The sequence below is a fragment of the Megalops cyprinoides genome, chromosome 15 (genome assembly GCF_013368585.1).
Source record: "Megalops cyprinoides isolate fMegCyp1 chromosome 15, fMegCyp1.pri, whole genome shotgun sequence".
Taxonomy (NCBI): Eukaryota; Metazoa; Chordata; class Actinopteri; order Elopiformes; family Megalopidae; genus Megalops; species Megalops cyprinoides.
Genome location: NC_050597.1, coordinates 30,268,988 through 30,292,947, shown reverse-complemented (window position 1 = coordinate 30,292,947; position 23,960 = coordinate 30,268,988). Strand labels below are relative to the sequence as shown.

Genomic DNA, 23,960 nt, shown 5'->3' with positions numbered 1-23,960 from the left:
GAGGAACACAGAGGAGAGAAGTGTTGGCACCCCAGCGCTGGGAGAACACAGCAGAGGCACAGGCACACCCCTCCCAAACACAGAGCTGTAGGCTTCTCATCCAGGCCAGATTCACCTGCCATAAGCATGACTACATAGCCTGACACACTTTACTACCAGTCTGCATTCGAGAAGTAGATCTAATTGGAGCTTTGAATTATTTTTCACATTTCTGGGAAAAGTCTATAACTATCTGAAAATGAACTCTTGGGAGAGATTTTTTGCATGATATATTTATTTTCAATTTTACCCCTTTTTTCATCCTGACTTCTGGAATTGCTGTTTTGTAAATAAAGCTGATCTACTGTAGGCTTGACTGCATAGTTTGATATACTTGAGTAACAGGCATATTGGTCTGAAAAATGTCTCAGTAGCTAATAAAGTTATTTTATCTCATGGCTGCCATTTAAGATTTATATCTAATTTGAGCTTTAAAGTATGTTTAAAAAGAGCCTCTAGGAAAAATTAATGAGTGAGAAAGTTTTGTGTGGGATGCACCAAGGACACGGCAAGTCAATAGCTATTAGAGTGCTGATTAATAATTGCTTGGTATGTCCACACCATTAGCTCACCAGTGCATTAGCTACTGTGGTGTTACGACAGCACTGCCGAAATCTTTATGGAGAAAGAGATTAGGGAAACCTGAGCCACTGCATCTTAGAAGTCCTAACTGTGCTTTTTTTGGCAGGAGCACTCCAGTGGCTTCATCACAAATTTTAGAGCCTCACCGAGCCAGGCCTGGGTTCCGGAACTGTCGATGTGTATTCCCTCCATATCAGAGTGGAATCCTGGCTCTCCATATAGGGTCCATCAAATGCCCTCTGCACATCCGCGAAGGAGTACTGGCATATCGCTGATGCCTTGACGTTCTTCCTGAAAATTTTAGGACACAGAAAAGGACTGTGGTCATTACACTCCTCAAAGTGTCGTCATCTGGGACTCACGCAAAACTGGAGCTCGGCCTGCTGCTCAAGCATAACTCCAAGCAGCCCAAGCCAAGAGACTGTACATCAGTGGCGAACCGTCAGGGCCTTCAAGGTATTCACAGAAGGCCCTGGAATCCTCAGATGAAAAAAAGTAAAAAATGTATCTGATTAATTCTATAAATAAAATAAAATTAAATAAAATAAATAAATAAATAAATAAATAAATAATTTCTGTTGTCTTCTGTCCATGCACTGCGCATTTGAATGGTTTTGTGTTGGAAAAAATGCAACCAATCAGATATTTTTCTACGGAGTCTCTGGGGAATATGGGGAATATCCTCCATCTAGGGTATTCTATATCCTTGATAGAATGCCCTCACCATTAAATAGAATGAAGAGCGTATGTTTGGATTGACAATTTGATCAACCAATCATATTTAGATTTGTAGCCAATGGCTCCAGGGTATTCTAGAAGACCCGCTCACTCGCTCAGACACGAGACCTAGCTTAGTGCTAACTAGCGATTGATAGCTGACGTCAAAAATTGCAACAGTCATAGTTTTCAGTTAGCATTTGCTATATTTTTAAATGTTAAATCGCTGTTTTACTCAAAGCTAAAATCAGCTAGGATTTTTCCAATCTAGTTTTCTAATTGCACAGGTTTTAGCATCCGCGCTAATCACACCGGCGTGACACACGCAAAAGGGTTAAAAAAGGCCGCCCAACACACGAACATCTCGAGCTCAATCAACCTGCAAAAGCAGGCTATGTTCACCATTTTCAGGCTAGCCACTGGGAACGATACACTTGGCTTACAGGCTGAGTTTGACACAAGAGGCTCTACTGCTGGGAGTGCTTGTTGTTTGGGACAGACAAGGGTGCGTGGAATTGGAAAGGCTACAAGAATCTTAGCTGTTTAACCAAGGCTGCAATGTTGCCTAAATCAGATCACACATGAAGTGACTGCCTCCGTGACGTCCCACAGTGTGTGTGTGTGTGTGTGTGTGTGCGTAACTAGAACAACGCAATTTTCAAAGATAGAGCAGTAAATTTATATTTTGCCTAAAGCAGAAAAATGGCCAGGGACGCCCGGTATTTTTCGTTAGTCATTTTTTTTGGGGGAGGTACAGAAGGCCCAGTTCCGATAGGCACGGTTCACCACTGCTGTACATAAATGTCTAAGTCAAAAAAAGAAACTGTATGTAAGAAAGGTGCTTTGAAGGAGGAGTTGTATCAAAAGGCTGTGATGTTTGCACCTTTCAGTCCATGATGTACAGTCACACATTGCTATTGTGGGGGAGACCACTGGCTATTGACAGCTACTCATTTCCCATGGAAAGTTCTCCTCTTTCACTGCAATCTACCTGCTTTATCTGTCTGCAACACCATTGTGACATACACCCACTAGGGCGAAACTGTTGATTGCGCGTGGGTGTGCGGCCACCGTAATGGAACCTTTTCTTGTGCGCAGAGGGACAAAACACTGACGAGAGTGACACTGTCTCTCCTCCAGCGTAGATGTATTTTCCAGTAATGGGGCACACTGTGGGTGTCCTCTGGAGAGTGAGATTATCCACAGAAAGGCATTAAAAGAGCTGCCCTGCTGCTTTATCACTTTGTTTGCTCTGTCTCTGGGACACACCCCCCACACCCCCCCCCAGGCACGTCAGAACAGGGAGTCCAGGTACAATCCTGGTAAACACACAGTGTTGCTATGACGACAGCATTCTGTCACTCGCACATGGAGGAGCCAAGCTCCACTCTGTGGTCCAAAGGATAGGGTGAGAGTGTAGAACGTCAGAGAGGAGAGGAAACACAGGGACACAAGGAGAGAAAAATAAATGAAATTAAATTGGAGAGAGAGAGGGAAGGCAAAAGAGAGAGGGATAGAGTGACAGTGTACATTTCAACAGAGAAGGAAGGCAAAAGAATACAGTGTGTAAAATGCTCTGGCTTTGTTGCTGACTCATCCTGACTCATCCCCACGCATACACACACATGCACACACACACACACACACACACCCTGAACTGGGAAGATCACTAATCCAGGTGCCGCGCCTGGGCTAGAGTTTCCTGGATTCTCTCTTTCCACAGTGACATTCTGCTCAGAGTGATCCATTTATCCCTCATCCCAGAGACAAGAAGCCTCTGAAATCTGATCACTGTGCTAAACAAGCACCATGTAACTCATACTTTTCTCTATCATGCCTCATCTACGCCTACATGAAACCTGCTATTAAACCATGCAATAATGTGGTGTAATTAAACTATGTGCCAGCATGGTTAGTTATGATAGCTCTAATTGTACCATCAAGGTACCTCTTTAGATCAATTTCATAAATGTCAATCAATCAGTCAAATTTTATTTATTATAGCGCATTTTTATAATCAAGATTGTCACAAAGCGTTGTACATAAAACATTCCAGAGAGATTCAAAAACAAGAAAAACCAGGCCAGTTGGGAAAAAACTGGTAAAATATTCTCTGACACTGGGAAAAAGTGGCCCAGAGACTCCTGGAAAATAATAATGGAAAAAAATCGGCATAACACATATGAAGTCATTTGTTCGCCACAACAATTCATCAGAACAGTTTCCCACAATGATTCCCTCAATGAAATGGACAAGGGATCGAAATGTTAGCCTCAGATACACTATGAGTGGGGACCCTCCTTGTGATGATTGTGCAGGAAAGGACTATTTGGCCTTTACTCTAGCACTATTAGTGAGTGAAGGAGCTGAGTTTTGAAATCCAGCACCTTTGAGATGAACTGGAATGGAGATTGCGAGCCAGGCCTTCTCGTCCAACATCAGTGCCTGGCCCTTATAAATGCTCTACAGAATGAATGGGAACAAATTCCCACAGAAACACTCCAAAATCTTGTGGAAAGCCTTCCAAGAAGAGTGGAAGCTGTTATAGCTGGAAAAGGGGGACCAACTCCATATTAAAGTATATGTATTTGAATACAATGTCATTACAATGTAATGGTCAGGCGTCCGAATACTTTTGTCCATATAGTGTATATTATATATATAGTTATAGATATGGCGAATTTCATTCTGGTTTTGCCCTGCTTTGTATCAAAGAGCATCTCCAATCATACACATATCTCTAATTAATTGATTTTCCACCTCCCTGGAGCGTCAATCTCCAGAGATCACCCACATGAATAAAAGATGATGTGCGCCGCCCCTGGCATCAGAACCATTTAGCATTTTTATTACAATTACGATACGACAAGCTGAGACAAAGGAATCCCGCATCAGCGATTTCAGGGGCAAGCTTGCACCACCAGCCTGAAGGACGATGCCTGTTTCCCTGTCCCGACAGCCCATCCTGTTGGCATCATTCTCACATCAGGGGCTGGCAGAACCCAGCTCCTGTATTGAGTGCCCCTGATCAATACACCGCTGCCTCCAACTGATGAACTGTCCAGCTCTAGAACACAAACATTTAACTGTGATGTCACAACAGATTAAATGTGATGTATTGCCTTTATTTGGTCGCATCTGTTCAAGTTGTTTCACTGTGTCTGAAGTAACTAGTTGCCAAAACAGACTGAAGCACAGTATGGTGTTACTGCAGAATTGCATTTCTGTGAGCAATTGGTAAGGTTTCACCAGATTGTAACAAATTGTCTACAAATAACAGCTCTTGAATTAATTCATGAATGAAGCACTTTCTTGCATAACACAACAGTGTTGAATTCCGTATACTAAAGAGTAATGGGTTGGGTGGCACATCTGGAGAATACCACCAAACAGAGAAACCTCAATCATGGATTACACAATCTCACAAAAGGATAGATGGGACCACAGCTTTTTACAGAAGAACACTTCACAATGCATGACACCAATAGTGCTTCCTGCAAAATTCTTTTAACCATTCAGGAGGCTTGAAAATACACTGCTACACTGCACTGGTAGTTCATATATACAGTTCGATATACACTCCACACAGACGAGCATACGTTTCTTCACCCTTCACATTCTTCACTCACAGTGAGAGAAGCAGACTGCAGCGGGACTGCAGGAGGCCTGAAGTGTTCATTGCACCAGGCTGTGCATCAGAGTGAATGTCTCACTAAAGCAGAGTAAACGACTCCACAGAACTGTGGTAAAGCAGGATCCAGGTCATCAGAGGGCAACTTAGCAGAATGTTTGCATTCGTTTAAGGCAACATGAACATACACACAATGACACACCACATCTGAACACATCAATCTGTTACACAGTATTACAGTAACCACTGCTGCCCTGAACACAGGCTACACTAAATAAGAAGAAATAGTGGGGGGCATTAGGGGGATTCCAGACAGCAGCTTCTATTCTGTACCCACTCAGAGGGGGGAGGGCAGGAGGGTTTCTGTACCTCATAGGAACCCAGGGAAACTCCTTCTTCACAGGCACAAGGTCTGAGATGAACAGCCACTCATGATGAAATGTAAAAACCCAGCAGAGAGTCACGGGACAGACTAATCAAATTACTTTTATTATTAAAAGGGCTTTTGGGTACCAACTCTGTGCTGCTAGAAGGGGCTCATAAGTAAGAAGCAGCACCACAAGTGCAGCCTCCCCATCCAGACAACCTCACCCACCCGTCCTCCCCCTTACCATTCCAGGCCAAAGACTCCATACAGTATGCTGCTCTGTGGGGCAGGGCCCTCCAAGATGAAGATACTGCGCAGGACGTTGAAGTGGAACCTGTAGTCCGGGAAGGAGCAGACCAGCCGTGCCTTCAGAAAGGATGTCCACTTCTTCTGCAGTGTGCGCTGACCCCCCACGTCCCCCTAGCCAGGAACACACAGACAACATTAGTGCAAAAACCCACTGGCTGATCGCGCTCTTCATATACAGTGCCAAGGCTTTAGCAAGTAGAGCTGTATCATTCCTATCCAACCTGACTTTAAGCGTTGGAGAGTATAGCTGTGTCAGTCCTATCCAGACTTTAATGCTTCTTTTCCCTTTATGCAGCCCTAGTTTGGAATCACCAATGGGATATGTTATGCTCTTCTCACCGTGACAGCCACTGTTCTCATGCAAATGCAATCCTCTGATCCAATAACACAGCAACTGTGACAATTTTTCACACTGTGAGATGTTCTCAGTGCACTTCAGTTAAGGGCTAAGTGCCAGTTGGAGATTCACTGATGTCATCCAATCAACTCGCAGGCGCCTGGTGAGTCACAGCGTACCTGACAGTGGCAAGATGAGCTACCCCTGTCGACATGCCCACACCCATCCATAGCAGGACAAAACCTATTTGTTCTGCTGCTGTGGGCTTCTGCTCGTCATCATTGGCTAATGACGAGGCTGGGGTCACACCCACGCCACAGAACTCAGCACATGCTGAAAGCGAGCTCCTGAACCACTGAACTACTCTGCAGGCATAGCTTCAGTTTCTCACCCAGCACACATCTCCATGCTTCTTCCTGCTCCATCGAGGGAGAAATACCCATCAGGTTTTGTGCAAATGATTCTCAAAACTGTGGCAATCAGAGTGTCCACTGAGTCCACTGAGTGTAAGAAGTACACAGTGAGCACACACTGATGCACAAGCTATCTTTACTGTCACTGTAGTGTGGAATGAATTGCCTTGTGCTCTAGTCATCAGCTAAGGTGTGGTAACAGAATTTTGAAAGCATTAGGTCCATTAAACAAAAAGCCTTGAAAAGCAAAAAAAACACCTAATTCATGGGAGGGAACCAGATTTGGCTTTATTTCACAAGAGAATATACAATATGTGTGGGCATTCTTACTGAAATGCACAAAGAGTGTGACTGATACATTGTCACCATTAATTGTTCAGAGTGATGATGCAACTACATGTGGCGCATAACAGTTTAAGTGCAGTAGTTTCATTATAGTTTTATCGATACCTTCTATTTGCATACTCCAAAAGTACAGCACTTGATAAACCCAGCTAGTGCTGGATGGCTAGCTGCAGATCTCACACACTTTGAATATGCTTTTAGTGACTAGTTTTACAATGAGTTTGTGAATGCTGGTTGTGAATGCTGGTAACCCTCTAGTGTGGTATTAAAAACATTGAAGCAACAAAGACAATACTGTCTAGACACCTAGATTAAATTAAACTTTTTTTGCACAAAACATTTTCATTTAAATCCTCAGTTTATACCATACACAACAAGTTAGCAAACAATAACAGCTAGTAACACCTACACTGTCTTGTAACTGCAGCTTTCACAGCACTCAACCCATATTTTTAACCCCACCCCCATATGGGCGTTGCCTGGCACAAGACAAAATAAGCAGACTTTATTACATGGGATAGTGTACTTTCTCAACCCATATTGCTAACCCCACCCCCACATGGGTGTTGCCTGGCACAAGACAAAATAATCAGACTTTATTACCTGGGGTAGGATGCATTCACTTTTGCTGTTGGTGCGGTTGGATGTGACATTTATTCTTATATAATCCATGTTATGACACGTGATAATTCGCGTACATCGCGTATAATTCACGGTGTATTATTAATGGTTAATGCATCTGTTATGCGATGCTTAAAACTTCAGGCTGTTGGTTCCTTTATTCAGTTGCACTTAATGTACAATGTGACCAAAGAGCATGTATCACTGCTTCGAGAAGTGCCGAAAATGGTGAGACTCTGACTGCAGACCTTCACTAATGGCAAGCCCTTCGGGAGCCCCCCATCTTGTGACTCAGTTTTTCAACGGGTGAGTGCCTCCTAGCACACGCAGCGCCTACTGTACTGGCTCTCTACTCAGTGTAGCCCTGGGAACCAGGTACCGCTCCTTATGCTGAGAGCTTTGTAACAGGGCAGAGGAAGTGGGAAGAAGTGTTGGATTAGGCCATTTATCTCTATACTTGTGTCTCTTGTGATTATCGCTCCCCTCGGGAGGGTGTTTGTTTTGGCTGCATCGAGCCTTGAAGCAGACATAGCTCATTGCAACAGTTTTTTTTTTTATTTAAATCGGGGAATGCGCTCCTGTGGTTATTCATAAAAGTGTGATTTCAATCAGTTTACCTCGCAAAGGCAATCTCAGCACAAACCACAATGCATAATACATTTTCTTTTCAATCCCTTGTCAATTATAAGGCCGCATTTCTGTCACGCCTTCTGGGAAAAACTGTATCACCTTCTGAGAGGTAATTTCCCTCCCATAAAATTAGGTGCCCTGTGAGGATTACATCTGGACAATTGAAGCATCTACGTCTATGCCAAAGCCTGACCTCTGACTGGGCAAAAAGTTGTGCTGTTGAAACAAAGGCTGCACACGGCCCTTTCACTGATGGATACTATTGCAGATTTTGGTGCTCGGAGGCTGTGAGGAAAGGGAATGGCATCCATCCAAAGGCAGGGATCCACACCCACACCCAGCAAAGCTCCCGCTGCTCTGGGAAGGAGACATCAGATAGCTGTGGGTTGCCTATCTGTGCCTACCCCCCCCTCCCCCACACCCCCCACACTGACATTTCCATGGGCCCCCTGCATCTCAAGTTGAGTGACAGCTGTCATAGGTATCACTCTCAGTGTGACAGCCCTCAGTCTAACAGCCACGGCTGAGTTCATAATGTAAATCCACGCCACCCACCTTTGAATGCTTTGTAACTTACAGCCCTGCAGATTGGCAGATTCCTCGACTAGAGGAAGATCGAGAGCAAAAAACAATGAAAGAAAAAGCTGGTTTAAATATATGCGTAGGAGTAAGAAGAGCCAGAAAACAAAAAGGCAGAACTGAGACCAATTTGGGGAATAAGAAGGGGTGGATTTGAGAGTAGAGGTACAGAGGTTAGACAGAATGGAACAGAGGGAGAACACATCTAAACTGCCCTGCAACAGAGCTGTGTGTGGAACCACTCTCGTGACCACAGCGGAATCTGCTCTTCCAACTCGAGTGCATTCCAAATGCAAGAGTCTCATCTGCTGCAAACTGCGTACTCCAGCTCAAGAGAGCGGCCTGCCAAGGCTCGCAACAAACACAGAGTATTTCTGAAGAGGCCGAAGGCCAACCAAGTGATGGTGGATTAAGTGTACATTCGACAGTGGGTAACTGTTTACATTTGCATTGTTGTGACGTCCCTGCTGGAGTCTCTACCTGTGGCTGCTCTGCCTACCTGACAGCTGGATGTGGTGCTGATTGCTGTTACTTGTATTGTGCCTTCTTAAGGGGTGGTTACCTGTAGAAGGATGGCTCTCCTTTCCTCATTCTGGCTCCTGACACTCCAGCTAAACTCCAACCAGTGTTTGCTTTTGTTGCTATCAGCTGTTGTTGTTCTGTATATCGTATGACACCATTTACTTGGTTTGTTGTTTAACTTGTTACATTGAGGTTTATTGTGTTTAGGAGGGTCTGACACCTTATTGCACAGTAGCCCAGACATTCCCCTTTTATTACTGTTAATTTCTCATCCCACTTGCATTTATTAATTGAGTTTAACAAAACTGTTCCAGTGACTCTCTGGTTTGGTGGCGTTTTTTGCTTGTGTTACAGATTTTGGTTCTGTCCTTGTGTTATCAGAACATGAAAGACTTTTGGTTTGTAACAGTTGTTTTACAGTGTTAGAATAAGAGTTAGTGAAATGGGCAGCAGTTTATGGAGCAGGGTGTGTGGAGACACTTGGCAATGCCATGGCAAACAACCTTGATGGAGCCTCACCTTGCACACCCGGGCCACCCGAGCGACTCGGTTCTGGGGGAAGTACAATGTCTGCTCCTGGCTCTTCTCCGTGAAGAAAAAGTAGATCTTGTCGTCATCTCTGATGGAGCTATGGGCACTTTGCCTCACCAGTGCTGACCCCACAAAGTCGGCCTCTGTGAAACGCAAACAACCACCAGCTCAGTAGGTATGAATGAATGACAATAATGTAGCGCAACCAAAAATTTCACCAGATGGATACAGGGTAGGCTTTAATGCAGTATTTCAGTTTTTGGGGTGCAGTAACCCCCTCCCCCATTCCCGTGCATGAACAGGCCTGACTCACCCAGCAGCCAGCGGGTGGGCGCCCCCTCCGTCTTCAGCATAGGGGAGGGGAAGTTTCGGCGGATGTCCGGCAAGCTGCGGAACTCAAACTGAGAGGCAGTGTACATCTCTCCATCTGTATGTGAAAGAGAGGGGCTCAGAAAAAACGCTGCCATCATGATGCTCGCTGGCACTGCATTATGCATGCTTGACTGACATTCCTCCCTTTCTAGAACGCTCTCTGACCCTGCGGGTACTCTCTGAAGGGTGCGTACACACACAGACATGCACACGCATGTGCACACACACAATCGAACACAAATGCACACACACACACACACTCTCATGTTCTTTGCATCAGAGTCCCCTTACCTTCTTCTGTCATTTCAAAGCAAAAGCTTCAGTAGAGGCAGTCTGACAGCAGAGGCAACCATGAATATGGACATTCAATATCCAGCAGTTTCCTTTATATCAGTTACATGAGCTGTACACAACACCCAGGCAAAGACAAGACGTTGGACAGGGAGAGTTCGGCACAAACATGGGACTTACCAACAAGCAGGCCAGTGTAGCCTGTCGCTGGGTCGTAAGGGCACTTCTCCCTGCCGTCCTCAAACTCAGAGGAGATCTTAAACAGCGCAACATCCTGGCAGACATAGCCAACCACAGGACATCCCAGTTTAGCTTTTACAGATGGGAGAAATTCAGCTATGCAAAATAAAGCATTTTGATGATGGACAGTACGCAAGGTGTTAAAGTAAAACCCTGGAATAGCCTTTGGTTTGACATATCAGTCATTTCCATATAGGCCTTGCAAGGGCCTAATTCACATGCAGTGCATTCAGATTTTGCCCAAGATTCACTCACTTTCAAACTCCTCCTTTTTCCAGAAAACAAACCAAATTCCAATTACACATGCATATTACCTATTAAGCAAAAACAGTTTTTCTTCAGCTCTAGGTGCCTTTTATATAACTAAAAATTTGAATGAATAGATTTCACATCATGTCACACTGTCTGTGTCAAAACACTCTCCCCACCAAGCAATGTCACACACAGTGAAGACCTCGGGGTGCACGTGGACACAAGATGGTGACAAAACAGGAACAGTGGCACTCACAACGTAGGCGCAGAGAGGGCTGAATGCGTGGGTGCCACAGATGTAGAGATGGGTGGCGTTGAACCTCTGAAGGAACCGGATGTGGTTGAAGCACTCAGTCTGAAACATGTACAACAGAGCACACATGGAGCATTGGAGAGGGGCGTCTTAGCATGGGAGCAAAGTTTCAAATCCTGGCTAAGGCTGTTGGCCTTTTTTAAAGCCCCATGGTTAAAACATAGATGCTACTAGAAACACCGGGGCCATGTGGGAGGTCAAAGTCCTTAAATGGCATGGATGACAGGGCATGGTTTAATATTAGTATAGCTTACTTGCATTAGCTCATTTAAAGTAACGGGATACCTCATGGAAGGAGCTCATGGTTGAGACCCATGCTAGAGGATGATACAGAGCCACAGATGGAAGGTTTTTGATCAAAAGTCCAGCTCCCTGATGTAAATATGTTAGAGATGCTTGATTGGTGTTGTGCATTCAACTGGTGCGGGAGTGTTATTAGCCTGGTCCAATACTGTTGCTTATTTAACATAGAAGATACACTTCAGTTTGCTTTTGCTGGAAGTCACTCTGTATAAGAAGGGTGAAGCTACTGGCCACCACCTTCAGGAGGAACCTCCACTCCCTTTCACACTCCACATTCACCTCCACTGTTCTCTCCACCCTCCCCTCACCTCCTTCTCAAACATGCCTGCGAATGCTGCTACAACTGTTTTTAACACATGTCTGTCTCAATCTCTAGATGCTCTCTGTCCCCTTATCTCCGGGACATCACAGCCGTTGCCCTCGTCCCCATGGTTGACCGACTCCCTCCGCTCCAATAGAGCTGCGCTGCGGGCCGTCGAGAGGAAGTGGAGGAAATCCAGATCCTCTGATGATCTAGCGTCCTACCACTCCCTGCTGACAGCATTTACGGCTGCAACAACAAGAGCCAAGTCCTCATTTTTTCCAAAACAAAATCATTGCTAACATCACTAACCCCTGCAATCTCTTCTCTACCTTTTCCACTCTTCTCTCCCCTTCTCCTCCCCCCTCCCCTTCTCTTCTTTCTGCAGAAGACTTTAAGGTCCACTTTGAGAAGAAGCTGTCCAGCATTCGGGACTCCTTCACTCCTTCAGCTACAACCTCAACCACTGGAAAGGCATCCAGTCACCACCTGTCTTCCTTCTCTATACTCAGCGACTCAGAAGTTCTTCAAGTCATCACAACCCACCATGCTACAACCTGCACTCTCAACCCCATTCCTTCTACCCTTCTCCAGTCTGTATCCGGTGAGATCACCCCATATCTCTCCTCCATTATCAACTCATCTCTAACTACTGGCCTTGTTCCCACAGATCTTAAAAATGCTCTGGTTACCCCCCAGCTAAAAAACCTGTCATTAACCCATCTGACAGGAACAATTACCGTCCAGTATTCCTCCTGCCATTTGTATCCAAATCCTTTGAACGTGCTGTATGTAACCAACTGTCTCCCTTTCTCCACAAGCACAACCTCCTGGATCCCTACCAGTCCAGGTTCAGACCTGGGCACTCAACTGAAACGGCACTCCCGGTGGTGACAGAGGCCCTCCACACAGCTAGAGCCTCCGACCTGTCCTCGGCCCTAATCCTCCTCAACCTCTCCGCTGCGTTTGATATCATCAATCACCAGCTGCTCATCGCCAAGCTCTCAGAGATTGGCATCTCTGGGACCGCCCTTTCTTGGTTCAGGTCCTACCTGACCGGTAGATCTTCCCAGGTTTACTGGAAAGGCTCCACCTCCACACCCATTCCCCTCACCACAGGTGTCCCCCAGGGCTCTGTATTGGGACCCCTCCTCTTCTCCATCTACACAAACTCACTTGGTTCAGTCATTAACTCACATGGTTTCTCCTATCACTGCTATGCTGATGACACTCAACTAAACTTTTCTTTTCCTCCCTCCACCCCCCAGGTCAACAAAAAGATCCATGTATGCCTGGCTGACATCTCCAGATGGATGACCTCCAACCACCTCAAGCTTAACCTGGACAAGACGGCAACAGGCTGGACTTCAACGACTACATCTTGCAGACAACACGCTCCTGTCGATTCCTCCTCTTCAACATCAGGAGGATTCGCCCTTTTTTGACCACCTAATCCACCCAACTGCTTGTCCAGGCCACCATGCTCTCCCGCTTGGACTACTGCAACACCCTCCTTGCAGGCCTCCCAGCCTGCATCATTCAGCTGCTGCAGCTCATCCAAAATGCAGCTGCTAGGCTGATCTACAATCTCCCGCGTCTACAGCAATCTACAGTTCTCCCACGTCACCCCCTTACTGAGATCCCTCCACTGGCTCCCGATCGCAGCCAGGAACCGCTTCAAAACCTTGGCTCTCACCTTTTCTGCTGCAAAAAAGACTGCCCCGACCTACCTCCAGGACCTCATCCTACCTTACTCACCCGCTCGAAAGCTTTGCTCTGCTACATCCGGATGCCTCGCTCCTCCCACCAACAGAACGAAAGGCCCATGCTCCTCACAACGTCGCTTTTCCATCATTGCCCCCCAGTGGTGGAATGAACTCCCAACCCCCCTGAGAACAATTCCTTCACTCCAACCCTTCAGATGTGGGCTGAAGACACATCTCTTCAGACTCTATGTGGACTGACACCCTTGCCATTTTGACCGTGTAACTTTGACCTTGTAAATCTAAGATTCTTGATTTGTACTTGTAGCTCTATCTCTTACCTTGTATTTGTAACACGTTTTTGCCTAGGTAGTATAGCGGTACTTTATTGTCCCAGTGATTGTATTCAATATATGTAACCTTAGATCAGATTAGTTCTGACTCGCTACACCGAACTTGTGCTCAGCTTCAGCACTATCTGCACTGTATGACCTGTACACATCTTGCCCTTGTGCCTGTTTGCCCACTATTTACACTTTTGTACGTCTGCTACGTTTTTGTACGTTTGGATAAAAGCGTCTGCTAAATGAATAAATGCTAAATGTAAATGCAAAAGACAGAATGCGACTAGTAGCCACTATTAGCATCAAGCTGCTGAAGAGCTAGGAGAGGAATTCACCCTGTATGGCTTGGCAGTTTCAGGGTGAATAAGACTGGAAAGAAGGGATCCCAGGCCTGCTCTGAGGTAAAGCGGTGTCTGCTGTCAGGACCTGGGGGCATGTTACCCGATTCACAGCTGACTCATACCTGGTTATCCTTCCCTTTGATCAGGCATTCCTGCTTGAGCTGCGCTGGAGCGTCCCATTCAATCTGCAACAGCACAGCATTTATAGTGATTAGCATCATTAAGACACACTTCCATGGCTGTTCATTACATTTATTCATTTGGCAGATGCTTTTATCCAAAGCAACTTACAAGTGAGGCAGAGTACAATACAAGCAAAAGTCATACAAGGAGTCACAATAATAGAATGACCAAGTTTCAATAGTTGGCCAGACATGATACAACATAGCTGGTAGAGACACAAGTGCATTAAACCAGTAAATAAGGAAAATAGAGTTTAGGATATAAGAAGTGTTAAGATGTTTCTTAAAAACACCTCACCTCCCCTCTATGAAGCACTGAAACTATAGTGACCACTGAGGCTGAATCTGTGAGCTCTTTTCACAGAGGCATGAATGTTATTGGACTGGTGGCTGGTGACCTACTCTGCTGACAGGGATTGGCTGACCCAGTGGTACCTGCTTATGTCGTCCAGTGATTTGCGGCGGCGTACTCACAGAGAGGGCGTTGCCGACGGCGACGTCACTGGAGTCCAGGGAGAACAGGGCGCCCCTGGCTCCCACATAGATCACTCCAGCATCCTCCTCCAGCAGCAGCGTGCTGTAGTTCAGAGCTGAGCCGCTGAAACGCCGATAGCCCAGCAAGTCTGAAATGGCCAACGCCCCCATTATTCAACACATCCCAGCAACCCCTGAAACAACCAACATGGCTGTGACTAAAAAAACACATCCCAGTCAGCAACCCAGTCCCTGAGAATGTACTGGAGTGAGCAAATGAGCAAACCTATATGTATGCATGTACGTCAATATGTGTATGTATGTGTATTTGTTAACATTTTTATGTATGTAGGTGGGTATATATGAATGTATGCACATATGTATGTAAGTATGTATACACAAACAGGCAGAGACCAGTTTCCAAGGTGATTCATACTTCCCACGGGGGTCTTAAAGGACCCCTTGGTGGTCTAACCATTATTATCATCTAACCATTATTATCACCTAATGTACATATTTGTGTATATATATATGAATATGAAATGAATCCCTAAACCATAGGGGTGTATCAACCCTGCTTAGATGTACATATCAAACACACACCAAGTCAATGGTACATCTATCCAAACACTTTCCCTAAGATTTCATTTCTCATAGACCCACACCTAAAAACACATCAGAGCAATGGTTCATCAGGAACCTGTCCACTGTTTTGTGTGGGCTCTCGGGGAAGTAGAACACATGCACTTGTTTCGTGCAGTCTCACCCAAGAGAGAGAGTGTGTGTGTGTGTGTGTGAGTGAGCTGTACCACCACTGGTGCTTGGTTTGTCATTTATGTGTATGAACAAGAGTTGGCTTCTAACATGATCAGTCCACACTTCCTTACCCTGCTTCCACACCCCACCCTGCCCCCCACCCCAAACATTTCCCTGGCCCACTACAGCCACCTTTCTGCAAACCAGCTCATCTGCTCTTGCACTACACTAACATCACAGGTTTTTTTTGTAAATGGACCAGACAGTCAGCTCAGTGCACCCCAATTCTGCCTCTGCCATTGGTGAAGCAACAGGTGTTCTGATTCACTGACTCCTGTGGGGGTGTGGTATAAAACTGAACATTTATAGCCAGCATAGGAAAGCAGACAGCACTGAACCTCCAACATGGGCAAGGGGGGGGGGGGGGGGGGGGGGGGGGGGGGACTCAGGAGTTGAACATCTGGTCATACAAGAATATCTATGCTGAGACTGCCCAGGAAACACACTGTGTGCAGCATTTACGTACAAAGGAAAGCCTGGGACCCTAAATCATTCGGTTGGGGGGGCTACAGCAGGTTGTCTCATTACTCATGCGGGAGTCAGAACTACAACTGTGCCAGCACAGGAGTGGGATGAGGATGCACGCCAAGTAAGGCAGCCCCCTGAATCCTTGCTGAGTCAGCTCTCCCCTTCTCTCTCACGCTCCACCCTGGAATGCCCTCTTTAAAGGACCTGGCAGGTTGGACAACTAGCCCGCACTTTGGGGGAGGTATTTTTCACTGTGCGGCATCTCCCCAAGGACCGCCCACCCTGCTCCTGAGTCAGCGGCCCCATCCCCCAGCCGCCCACAAGGGACAGAGCGGACCGATGGGGGCGCTCGGCAGGTACACAGCAGAACGCGGGGGAGCCTGAAGTCAGTGGCAATTTATTTTAATACAAGCCGCTCTGAAATGCATTTGGGATACCTCTAGACAATAACTGGCAAGGACAGGGCTTCGATGCATTACGCACTTATAAATACACATTCACTCTCGGTAAACCTGCTTAAATTTTTCAGTGTTCTGTTTTCAGACGGACTTCTTCATGGACAACTTCAAACTGACCACAACCTCCAGTTATCTGTATGTTTTAAGATAATAACAGAGGTAAGCCTGCAACAATTACAAAGAGAACCACCCTCAGTGCCTTTTCACAGACAGCTGCACATCCTGGAGAGTGACACTTTCTCTTGTCTGCCAAATGACAAGAATGTAACGTATTGCATCAGCGCTTCCACATGTGCACAGTCCAAGGGCAGTTCAATCCCCTGCTGGGTTACTTGTTCGGCAAGGCTCTTAAAACAAACAGCCTCAGTAAATATCCAGCTGTATATAGTGAGTAGCATATAAAAAAATGTAACCTAAGTCACTTGGATAATGCATCTGCGAAGCGATAATAAAAAAATTGTGATGCATTAAATACATAATTAGCAACCACCAAAAGTTGGGTTATAAAAATATATAAATAACAAAAAACCTAAATATTGGGAAACCCATGGGGGTGACCCAGCAGCCCTGACAGACAGCTCATTTCTAGAGCACACTCTGAAAAGGGCCTTTTCAGGTCAGTGCTGCATCTGTGTCCTCAGCTCAGAAACTGCGACAGGGGAGCCAGCGTGCCTCTGTGTGGAGAAGAACATCATGACCTCGTAAGATGAGATTCGGGTCCCTCTGATGCATTCTGTGGGAGTGCGGGGAATGAGGCCATGCAAGTGCCTGTATGCATGCGCAGTCACCCTCAACACACACTCACATGCACAAACACCCACATGCATACATACCCGCATGTGAGAGCACCCTCAGCACACACGCCTGTATGCGTGATAACACTGTGATATCACAGTGACATTGTGAGAGTGTGTGTGCACATGCACATGTGCATGTGTAAAAAGGTTAGGGGACACTCATATCTGGAAGGAAGAGACCACAGCTATGGGCTTTGTAAGCTAGGCCTGCAGAGAGCAGCCTGGTTATGAGGCTGGCTCCCTGTCTTGGCAGAGGCAGGCTGGAAAAGGGGGTGGCTCTGTCCCCCGGGAAACTGGTGAATCAGGAGTAGGTGAGGCACTCCACTTGCCTGTGCTGGAGGCATCAGCATGGTGGGAACCTATCAGATAAGCTTGTATCACAGCATATCTGCCCTCATACACCCAATATACACATGCACACACCTACACACAGACACACACACACACAGGTGACAGAAAGTTACGCTAAACCCACATCTTCTCCTGACATCACCATGTCTGCCCAGAGGAGTCTTTCACAGCATGCTTCTCACTGCAAGACATTCTGTCCCTGCTCTCAAGGTTGTGCAGAGTAGCAATCCTTTCAACAAAAAGAAGAAAAATTACAGCTTTTTTAAACTGAATTCTTTTTGATGTGGTCTCCAAGGACATTTGACGACGTCATTACATAACATCACATTAGCCTAGCAAATGCTCTTCTCCAGACAGACTCACATAGCTTGCAATTTTTTTATGTTAACAATTTATACAGCTGGCTATTTAGGTAAAATACCTTTTGCAATTAGTGGTGCACCCTGGAATGTAACTGGAGAACCTTTGAGTTATGAGCCCTGCTCCTGACCACCAGCCCACACTGTTGCTCAGCTGTTTGAACAAACGATGATTCAAGCAAGCAAAGTGATGACACAGAGAGTGGTTTCAAAACAAGAACAAAGTCAGGGCCAGAATACAGACTCCCCAAGAGACCCACTGCAGCACGGCCTTGAGCAAACTGCAACGGTGTGCTCCCCACACTCTGAACAACAGCACGCGTGAGTCTCTGCAACATGTGTTTCTCTCATATCACCCTTCCAGGACACACGGGTGATGAAGCATTCAGCCTCAGCTTATGAGACTGCAGACTCACAGGACACACTGTTAAAAAATAATTAAGCAGAATTAACAGTTTTACAAGAGTCAGCTTGTGCTACAAAAAAGGTATAGATGAAAAAAATTAGCTGTAGCACAGCACATGTGTGCTGAGGCAGAGGTGTGGTGGTAAGGATGAGGGCTAGTAACCAAAAGGTTGCTGGCCTCCACAGGGGCACTGCTGCTTTACCCTTGGGCAAGGTACCTAACCCACAACTGCTTCAGTACATATCACACTGTATAAATGGACAAAACTGTAAGTTGCTCTGGATAAGAGCATCTGCTAAATGACAACAATGTAATGTAATGTAGCATAGCTTAGCATGTGCTATTTTGAACACACAATGCAGAAGAGGGGCTTGGCTGTGGAACTAATAACAGATTCCTCATTCCTCAAGGCAAAGTTACACCCGGGACAAAGATCCTGAAACTCGGACCAGAACCCATCTACAATGCAGAGAGTTTATCAGCACGTTCATAGGAAGTGAGAGGTTTACACAGAACTGTTTCCTTGCTATCAGGATGCTAATGGCACCACAGATAGAGGCAGGTCCATAGCCTCCCACAGTGGACAAAGCAGATATTGTGGAGGAGTTGAACTTCAGTAAAGTAGATTTAGATGAAACAGCGGAGTGATAAATGACTTTCAGGGGGCTTTTTCTCCGTCTGCAATACCCAAATGCTTCAACAGTTTGTTGTTTCCTGCTTAAAATGAGCAGGAGAAACCAGAAGCGTAATATGGTACCAGTGAGCTGTGCTGATCCTTCAGCAGACATGCTGTTTCATATGAACCAAAACCAATTCACAGACTCACTAGTCCATGGGTGACTAAGTGGGGATGTGTCGCTTCTACTCATTCATCTTCAACTCAATCCTCAGTCAAGTATCCTGGTGACCACTGCTATTCATGTTCTGAGAAGAATGAGTACAGTTACACTGCTACACTTTGGCAGCACCTTCTTTGAGAGCCACCTTGCTTTTAAGAGGTGTTCCCCCCAACCAAAAATCTTTCTGCACATCACATGTAGACATGATATTTATGTGGCTCTGCAGGTTGCATTGTGAAGCAATAATGAATTTTTACCAAAGTTGCACAGTTTCTGCACATCCCCTAGACACAGCACTGGCATTGTGACACAAAATCAAGGTGAACAGTGTCCAGAAAATTGTAAACAGACAGAATTCCTCTTCCTGGCATAACCACACCCACCACAAAAAAGCACCATGCTAAAAGCTAATAGAAAGAAACTCAGGATGTGAAGTCAGGCCTTCTGCTGGGTATGGATTGCAACACTGGGGATTTCCCAAATCATGAATATCCCAAACCACAGACTTCCCAAATCACAGATGTCCCCACACCATGAATTTCTCATGCCATGAATTTCATGAGTCATAGATTTCTCACCTCATGATTTTTCCAAATTACAGATTCCCCTCAACACAGTTTCTCCAAATCATGGATTTCCAAAATCATGGAATTCTCCAAACATCTTGGAGGTGACAGCACCTATTTAAAAGTCTATCTGTCACTGAGAATCTGTCTTTTCCACATGGGCCACACATGTGACTCTGAATCCAAACAGCTAATCACACTACAGCATACAACACCCTGATGGCTCCTCCTCTATGTCAATGTTCTGATGCATGTACTGCCAGTTTGGATTACCAAAGACACTGGAGTAAATTTGCTGTAAATATTCACTCATCTTTTGCACTGCTGGGAATTCACGTCGAGCTGAAAGTCTGTTCCTGTTCAGCGATGAAACAATTGTGGTAAGAAATGATTCAGTGTGCTAGTCTCCTAAGGGGCCTATGTGTGGACCTTTTAAATGTTTATTTACTGGGTAAATGCAAAGCACAGTGCACAGTGCATGGCCTTCAAAGCAACAGCAGTGTTTACTTTGCCTTTCATCGCACTGTGTAGTGACGTGGGTCTGACACCTGGCCTCGGTGACAGTCACCTCTCAGCCGACCCGCACAGAGAGTGGAACAGACAGTCTGTAGGCACTGAACACATCATGTGATGGCTCTCCTGTTACCAACACCAGCATAGAGGCACCTCAAAAACAAGCACACACAAGCATGCTCACCAATACTCTGTCACTGTCAAACTACTCTGTGTTATGGCCAAACTCTGGAACTACTGTCCATAGTCCTACATCAGTGACAGTGTTGCCCCCTTTAAACCTTTAAACCCTTAATAAACCCTACATTAAATGCTGTTTCTTTAAAAACGCCCCAGTGTGGTTGTTGGAGAAAATAAAAATAAGGGAAAGCATCTTGTTGGACATGCCAAGCTTACATAAATCTGCTTTGCTGGGTGTGTGCTTGGCACATCACACTTGGACACTTCAACTGGGGTTGCATGTTCAAATATATTTACCTTTTTGTTTTTGAAAGCTTATAACAAACATAAGATGAAATATGCATGTTTACTGATAGTCTTAAGGTGAGGCTCTGATATCTTTCCAGAGAACAGTCCAAGAGGCCTTCTGAGGGATGGTGCTGAGTTGAATAACCTCTTCGTGGCTTACCGCAGGGGAGTGACTTCAGATGACTCACCTCGATACAACCGATACAAACAATCAGCAATGTCCTAAATGTTAAGAGGCTCTAAATGAAATGAACAATAGCCTCTAGTCAGAGATCTGTCTTAGAGGAGCACACTTTATAACTAGGCCATAACTGTTTGCTCCCAATATTTAGTTTTACTTTGACATTGAGTCATCTGTTCAGTTGATCTGTTCAAACTGTACCTTGTTTCAACACTGTACTCCATATATATTAAATAGCTGAAGCAGACACTCGTATTCAAAGCAACTTTCAAAGGAAAGGTATGAAAATGTATATAATACAGTCACAGAGAAAACAAAAGACCACATCTGAAGCCATGTTAATCCATCACTCAGTGCTGTAAAAATTAATGCCATCCTGACTGCATTCATTCCACTTCCAGGATTGGTCAACAAAGCAGTGCATGCTATGCATTACTTTATCTTAGCAGACACTCGTACCCAGAGCAAACTACAAAGCACTTTACCCAGTTATAAGCGGTTGTCTACCGGGGGATTGAACGAGCAACCTCTGGGCACTGGCCCTTACCCATAACACAACATTGCTGGCCTATATTGGACATGATTTTTTCAAAGGGAGATATCAGCACAAGGAATAAGCTGAAAGCCATTTTCTTTGGATATTCTCAGCGGAATGGTTTTAACCTCCACTGCCTCTCCACTGGTTTGATTTGTTCCTCTTTTGTCCTCATAAGCCGTCTAACTGGTTTACTGTTGTGACTAAGTCCATCCCAAGAACACAGACATGGTCTCTGCTGAAGTGAAGGATAAAATCAGGCAAACACAAACCGCATAACAAGGCTGTGAAACTTCTGGAAAAAGAGATGCGGACAGCATCCAGGCCTGCTGGCCATCATTGCCTGAGCGCATGAGAAGAGGACATACATCCACTCACTGGAATTTGTTTCTTTACCTTATTTCAAAAGGAAGGGCAACCTTTCTCTTTACAGATGAAACCATCTTGATGCATAAAGGTTTACAAGCCAAATTGTAAACGCCTGTCAAAGCTGGAGTCTAAAGCCGTTGGCTGTGTTTCCTGAGATTTGGTTTCCAACACATGTAATTGGACGTTGGATGTTTGCGGACGTCTTGTGGCCGCGTCACTGCACCCTCATACCTCAGCTATTTGACTGGTCTGATTTGTGGTAATTCATTTGCTGAGAGAGTTACTCTAGCCAAAGGTATTGATCCTGGGGGTGACAGAGAAGTAGTTCCACCCACAGCATAAACTCTCCATAGGGGGTTAAATCTGCTGCTACAAGACATGGTTTTGACAGCACGGACTCAGCAGCTCTCTGTTCATTAAAGCCTGGCTGTCATCACTGCTGCAGACTGAAGTCACAATGGGAGGCGTTTCACAGCCTTGATGATGTTCTGAGGAGAGGCTAAAAGCAATCTCAGAAAGAGGTGAAAGCATCAGATTGTGGGATTCAATTTATCTTTACAAATCAAGGCCAGCACCCTGCTGTGCCCTTCCTTCCAATACACACACACACACACACACACAGGCACGCACATGCACAAACATGTACACACACAAATACATACTCATGTGCACGTATATACACACATACATGAACATGCATGCATAAACACACACTCACACACACACACACACACACACACACACACACACACGCGCACACACACACGTATACATATAGACAAGCACAAGCATCCATACACCCCTGTGCACACACAGACACACACACACACACACACAAACACACACATGCTGAAGCTGGAGGAGTTATTACTCAGCACATTGAGGGTAGGAGTACATAATAAATTTAAGCTCTCACTCACAGCAAAGATCACAGCTTAAGAGCACAACTAAAAATCACAGGCTGGGTTATGCTCAAAAAATATGAGTTCTCTGGACTCCAAATGGCTCAGTGGTTAAGACATGCCTCTTGAATGCATGCTGTGTCCTAAGGCCAAAGTTTGATCCTGGCCGTGTCATCAGCTAAAGATGACCAGGACCGCACAGTAGCAGAGCAGGCATTTGATATGCCATTGGATAACGATGAGTGAGTTGGCAGGGGTTTCCTCGTCTCGCCTCTCAGACACCCTGTGTCTCATGGGTCACCTGCAGGTTACTTAGAAGACCTCAGAGCAGCCACATCCATTCCTCCAGTTAGTGCTAACTTTCCTATAGTGCAGAGGATGAGTATAGTGAAAAATAGTCGCTGTTGGTGTGCAAGTGTATCAGAGGACTCTGTTTGCTACGCCCAACAGTTCTGTGCAAGCGCCCTGGGTATCACTTTGGGACAAGATAAGTGTGCAATCGACCATTCCAAATTGGGTTGGCAAAATGGGCTGAAATGCATTGAGAAAAAGTATGAGATAAAAAATGTGAGAAGTCTGCAATAGCTCTAATATGGCTTTCTCAACTATTGAACTGTCAAAATACAATGAGCTTGTGGTTCCTTGTTTCATTTCTCAATTATAAACAATTATAAGCAATTTTCTGTGCCTGAGATATTCTGTCGTGTTGCCATTTATATAATGGGAAGGGACAGCTCCATTGCCATAAGAAAGCACATCATTAAGCAAGGATATATATTAATAAGGAATTATACCTCTGTGGTATTAAGGCTTTACAGAGATTTTTTTCTGTGTAGAGACACAGTTATGAAATATGTAATTACTTTTGAGAAAGCAAAACCATTCACCCTGTCATCTGGGACTCGTGGCACCACTGCAGTGAATTTGCCATTAAAAGAACTCATGGGGGGCTCTCGAGTGGCTGAACCGGTAAAAGCACCATAGCCATAGTGGTGGAGCAAATTCACTTGTTCCCCTGGGATATAGGGGAGGGTAGGTCAGCATGGGGCCTCGTAGCTAAACAATAACCCCTGCTGGTTGGGTGGCAGAGTAAGACAGCGGCCTTGTTCACCTTCCTCCACCTTGATTGATAGTGGGGGTCATCAGTGTAGACCAAATTCAATAAAAATGGGCATTCCAAATTATGGACACAA

General features: G+C 45.4%; 1 protein-coding gene across 1 annotated transcript in view; it reads right to left on the bottom strand.

The window, feature by feature from the left end:
* The window catches only part of LOC118789832 (semaphorin-4G-like), a 41,920-nt gene that overhangs the window by 7,914 nt on the left and 10,046 nt on the right, over positions 1-23,960 (bottom strand). Inside the window, exons 3-10 of the mRNA XM_036546499.1 lie at positions 14,740-14,888; positions 14,206-14,268; positions 11,035-11,133; positions 10,467-10,560; positions 9,937-10,050; positions 9,612-9,766; positions 5,581-5,756; positions 768-912 (exon numbers count right to left, since the gene is read on the bottom strand). Coding sequence (XP_036402392.1) covers positions 768-912; positions 5,581-5,756; positions 9,612-9,766; positions 9,937-10,050; positions 10,467-10,560; positions 11,035-11,133; positions 14,206-14,268; positions 14,740-14,888 — 995 coding nt within the window. The remainder of the gene's footprint in view (positions 1-767; positions 913-5,580; positions 5,757-9,611; positions 9,767-9,936; positions 10,051-10,466; positions 10,561-11,034; positions 11,134-14,205; positions 14,269-14,739; positions 14,889-23,960) is intronic.